The sequence below is a fragment of the Morus notabilis genome, unplaced genomic scaffold, assembly GCF_000414095.1.
Source record: "Morus notabilis unplaced genomic scaffold, ASM41409v2 Scaffold569, whole genome shotgun sequence".
Taxonomy (NCBI): domain Eukaryota; kingdom Viridiplantae; phylum Streptophyta; class Magnoliopsida; order Rosales; family Moraceae; genus Morus; species Morus notabilis.
In genome coordinates, this window is record NW_010357388.1 from 122,697 (window position 1) to 127,745 (window position 5,049).

The window sequence follows — 5,049 nt, forward strand, 5'->3', positions numbered from 1 at the left end:
TGAGGCAAGTGCCAGCTAAACAACCTTTTCATCCATTCGTGTATAGCACAATCAACAAAGTAATTGAAACGTTAAATGGCTAGTAGTATTTTGGGTTCATTTTGAGATCTTCTTTTTTAAATTAGAAAGAAAATACATTAAAGGCATAGGTTGCCATAATTTTCCTTTACACTCGTATAAACACGTGACAGTATTGTAAACATGCAGCTAAAACAAACCGACGTGTTATCTTGCTGCCACGTAGCTTTTCTACTTCTTCCACGTGTCAGTTAAATTCTGCTATATATGTCTACTCCACTCATTGAGATCCCACCTGAGCGGTAAGCGTGAATTTGTGTTATGAGAGTAACATAAGCCTTCGATTTTTATACCAAAAATAAAAAAAAATAAAAAAAGAGTTCAATTTGATAAGAGTTAGAAAAATGCAGTCCATGAAGGAAACTGCGGCCAATGTGGCAGCCTCTGCCAAATCTGGCATGGAAAAAACCAAGGCCACTCTTCAGGAGAAGGTAATTTTCTTCTTAACTTCATTTTTGTTTCTACTCATTTATGGTTTTTTCTTATTTTCTTGATCCTTTCATTTATGTGAATGAGCGAAAAATAACGTTTAGTTATAAAAGTTGTCTAATGGAATAGTCTCTTAAAAGTGCTTGATACGATCAAATCCTATGAAAAGCATACGGATGTCAATAAAATGTTAGAATTCAAAGAATTGTCGAGAAGAGAAGTTTTGTATACAAATGGCGCTCATTAGTTATAGTTGTGTTCAAGTTCTCAAATATTTTTGTAAGAAGTGCATAACAGACATCCTCTTATAAATAGTTTTTGTTTATTGATACTCCATTCCCACTAATTCTTTTCTTTAAAAAAAAAAAAATAATCCACTAATTCTTTCTTAAACATATCAACCACAATTTTAAAATTTCCTCGTTGATAATTGATAAATTAAGATCACCAATTTCTTCTTTTTTTTTTTCAAAAAAAACCTCTCATTAATTTTTATTTTTATTTTTTAACTTTCATTGATATACATTGTGCCGTTTTCGTAACGTAGAACGGAAAATAATTACCAAAATTAAAAAACATAAAAAAATTTAAAAAAAAAGAACTTCGTTTTGAATGTGTAATTGGGCTTTTAGGCCAATCTTTTAGATCTGGACTTTTATGATGAAGCCAATGAATCGAAGATGGAGAAGATGACGGCCCACGACCCAGTGGAGAAGGAGATGGCAACGGAGAAGAAAAAGGCCCGGATAAGCCAGGCCGAGCTTGACAAACAAGAAGCGCGTGAGCATAACGCGGCGGCGAGAGAGGCCAGAAAAGCCGGCGTCGGCCACACCGGCTACACCGCCACAGGCACTGGAACTGGAACAGCCACGTACTCGACCACTGGCACGACCAGTCAGCCCACTGGGACCCACAAGATGTCGGCCGGGCAGGTGGTCGAGGGCGCGGTCGGGGCCCACCCTATTGGGATCAATACCAGCACTGGTAGGACCAGTGCAGCCCGCAACACCCGCGTTGAGGGAACCGGTGCCCAAGGTTATGGAACCGGTGGCTACTATAGTTGAAGTGGATTGTTGTCGTTTTAGGTAAAGAGGGCCACTCTTTACTTGTACCCCTTGAGGTGTCCAGTTCCTCTTATGTTTAATGAGCCTTGTTTTTGTCGGGAGTTTGTCTTGTAGTTGAACAAAGTTGTAATGTTCAAATCGAATAAAGCAAGTATCTTTATGTAAAAATTCTTTAAAAAAAAAATGTTGAGTCTCATGTATCAAAAAGAAAAAAGATTCAAATTAGTAGAATATAATATAAATATGGCGTTTTGGTTTTAAAACAGAAGGCCCTCCTACCCAGTAAGAAGCGGAAAAAAGTTTTTCTTTTTCTCGCTGTTTTTTTTTTCATTCTTTTTTTAATGTGTTTTAGATTGTCAATTTAAACGCATTCAGCTGAATTCCAATTGTAAGAGCATCTCTAAGCCAACTCTATATATTTTACGTTAAAATCTAGTTAAAGTGACTATAAAGTTAATTTAGTTAGTAACTTTTTGTGAGTCATTGTTATTATTTAAGCTCTTGTTAATTTTAGCCTTATTTATTTATAACTAATTATTTTACACGTTCCTGATTTTCATATTTGAAAATCTCACTGAAATAAAATCTCACTGAAATAGTAGGAAATAGACCAATATGAAAAATTTAAGAAAATATGTCATTTTTTAATTATAAAAATTAATAGACCATAACTTGTCAAGTTATGGTTCATAATCAGATAATTTATGGACAAACTTATCAAGTTATGGTTCATAACCAGATAAGTTATGGACAATAACTTGTCAAGTTATGGTTCATAACCAGACAAGTTATAGACGAAAACAGTAATTTAACCTATTTATTAATTTATGTAAACTATTGACCTATTAATTTTAATTCATTTCAAGTCTTGGCCTATTCTCCCTAAGAATTATTAGTTTTAAATAATATAGATGAAGTGAAAAAACAAGTTAAAAAATTATGAGTGCGTTTGAAATTAATTTTTGTTTATTTTTAAAAATATTTTTACACGTCTTTTGAAACATGAAAATAAAAATAATTTGCAAACCGTTTTTATTTAACAAATGTTTCAAAAACAAAAATGAATAAAAAATAGTAAGAATAGTTTTTATAAAGGACTAAAAAAATGATTAAATATTATTTTTCCTTTTCTATTTTTAATTTTTAGTACTTATTAACAATGCTATAATATATTAATTAATAATTATAACCAAACACATTTTCACTTTTTTATTATACTTAAAATAATCTTTAAAAAATCAATCAAATGCAAGTTCAAAATCAGTGTCAAAATGATTCTCAAAACAATCTAATTTTTACTTTTGTATTGAAAACAAAATCATTTTGAAAACGTTACCAAATGAGCCATGTGTTTCTCCATCTTTGACTATAATTATTATTTAAGATATAGTTAAGGTTACCCTTATTTATTTATAATCAATTATTTCGTATGTGTGAATTCCACTAATTAGGCGTGATTAATTTTAAATAATATGAGTGATGCGAGAAAAAAAGTTAAAACACTCGATTTCTCCATTTTTAACAATGATTATTACTTAAGCTCTAGTTAAACCTAATTTTATTTATTTATAATCAATTATTCTGCACGCTCCCTCCTAACGTGAGAATCTCACTAATTATGGACGTTAGTTTTAAATAACATAGGTGAAGTACGAAAACAAGTTAAACAATCGGTTTCTCCATCTTTGACTATAGTAATTATCTAAGCTAAAAGCCTAGTCTTATTTATTTATATTTATTTATAACCAACTATTTTGTAGGTTCCCGACTTTCGTACGTGAGAATCTCACTAATTAGGAATGAATAGTTTTAAATAACATGGGCGGAGTGCGAAAACAAGTTAAACAATTGGTTTCTCCATCATTGGCAATGGTATTTCTTTAAAAAAAAAAAAAAAAAGAAAAAAAATCACTTAGTAAAAAATCATAATACTCAAAAATTCTAGATAACTAATCCACTTGCATGTATTTGAGACATGAAATAATACAAAGAGAGGAGCAATAATACAAAAGGATGAAAGAATTTATGGAGTGAACTAAATAGATTTTTAGGGACACAAAAACTATTAAAAACAAAAATTTGGGAAAAATTGAAAGGCGGCAGGTAATTTGGTTGAAAATGATAGGGTGGAAAGGAGATTCTTAAAAAATAAATTAGAGGAAACAATTTTTGAAGAAGCGGTTGATTGGAAACAATAGATGAATTGCGGATGGATGAAGGAATGGGATGGGAACACTATTCCACAAGATGAAGTTCCGTTTGGTTCCCTTCATTTGCCAAGTTCTTGAGAAAAAAACAAGTATTCTTCTAGAAATAGCAAGATAAAACATAAAGGCTGCAAAACTCGAAAAACTTACGGGAGATGCACAACCACATTTTTTTATCAGTTATGTACACCATCAAAGCAACATTTTTTATCCGTCTACCTGTCTGACCAGTAACAATAAGAGAGAATACATTAGAAATTATGACAAAACAGGTGAATTGGAACCTGGTTAACGAAAGACAAATAGAAACCAAAATAAAAGAGCAGCTTATGATATGTTGTATGATCAAGGAAATAAAAAATAATAATGATGTAGTTGGAAGGCTAGAAATCAGACTTAGCAACGTTAAAAAGCTTATTTAGTGACAGCCACCACCACACTAGCATTTGTGTCTTTCCAAAATCTTAAGAGGCTAAAAGTTCTTACTATAATATCAATCCCAAGTATAAAACTAGAAGCAGAATAGAAAAGAAAATCCAAAAAACCTAAGACGGTATTTAAAGAAAAACAGGAATATACTTCTAAAATAGCATGGAATCATTTGCCTTACCATCACTAGCAAAAGAAACATAATACAATTATTGAATTTATAAATAAACTTGAACTTTACTCATTTGTTCTATGAAAGCATGAACATTGAAGTTCACTCTATAAGGTTGGAGAACAGAGAAAAAAATATGCCAACCTATCAAAAAATTTTGTTAAAAGACATCTACTGTCTTGAGCTCGTACTAAGCAATGAGAGTGGTCTTTCCCATGTTCACATTATCGCCTAAAGCTCCACTAAACCTATCACATAATTTAACCAACAACAAATAAAGACACCCGTTGTATTGAAACTAGAAAGAGAGACATAATGACGACAATGTTTTACGCAGATTATGCCACTATTATGTACGCCATCAGTTCAAGATGCCTTTTTCTATTTCATCTACTAAATTTTCTCTCCATTTTTGCTACATTTTTTTTTTCAATTTTCCCCCTCAAACTCACTTTTTTCATTATTTCTTTGATTTTTCTCCATCTATCTTTTTATTCCCACTCTCTCTTTTTCTTTTCTTGTATGCTCACAAAACAAACAAGCAACTACAATTGCCACTCTAAAAAAATAAGATCTCAACTATGGAAGCTGCAGCCCAACCAACATTTGTTCTTCTTTTCTTTCTCAACAATTCAATTTGATTCTTATTATTTATTATTTATTATTATTT

At 31.4% G+C, this 5,049-nt stretch overlaps 1 protein-coding gene across 1 annotated transcript; it reads left to right on the top strand.

Annotated features, from left to right (window-relative positions):
* The first annotated feature begins 331 nt into the window (after positions 1 to 331).
* LOC21387658 (late embryogenesis abundant protein 46) lies at positions 332 to 1,666 on the top strand. Its single transcript, XM_010089870.2, has 2 exons — positions 332 to 509; positions 1,140 to 1,666. Exons 1-2 carry the CDS (start codon positions 423 to 425, stop codon positions 1,569 to 1,571), a joined length of 519 nt encoding a protein of 172 aa, XP_010088172.1. The 5' UTR covers positions 332 to 422; the 3' UTR covers positions 1,572 to 1,666.
* The last annotated feature ends 3,383 nt before the right edge of the window (positions 1,667 to 5,049 follow it).

Bases quoted from the DNA above. Each gene is read 5' to 3' on its own strand.
- LOC21387658 (XM_010089870.2), top strand. From the start codon at position 423: ATGCAGTCCATGAAGGAAACTGCGGCCAATGTGGCAGCCTCTGCCAAA. The intron at 510-1,139 runs GTAATTTTCTTC...TTGGGCTTTTAG, and splicing joins AGGCCACTCTTCAGGAGAAG to GCCAATCTTTTAGATCTGGA.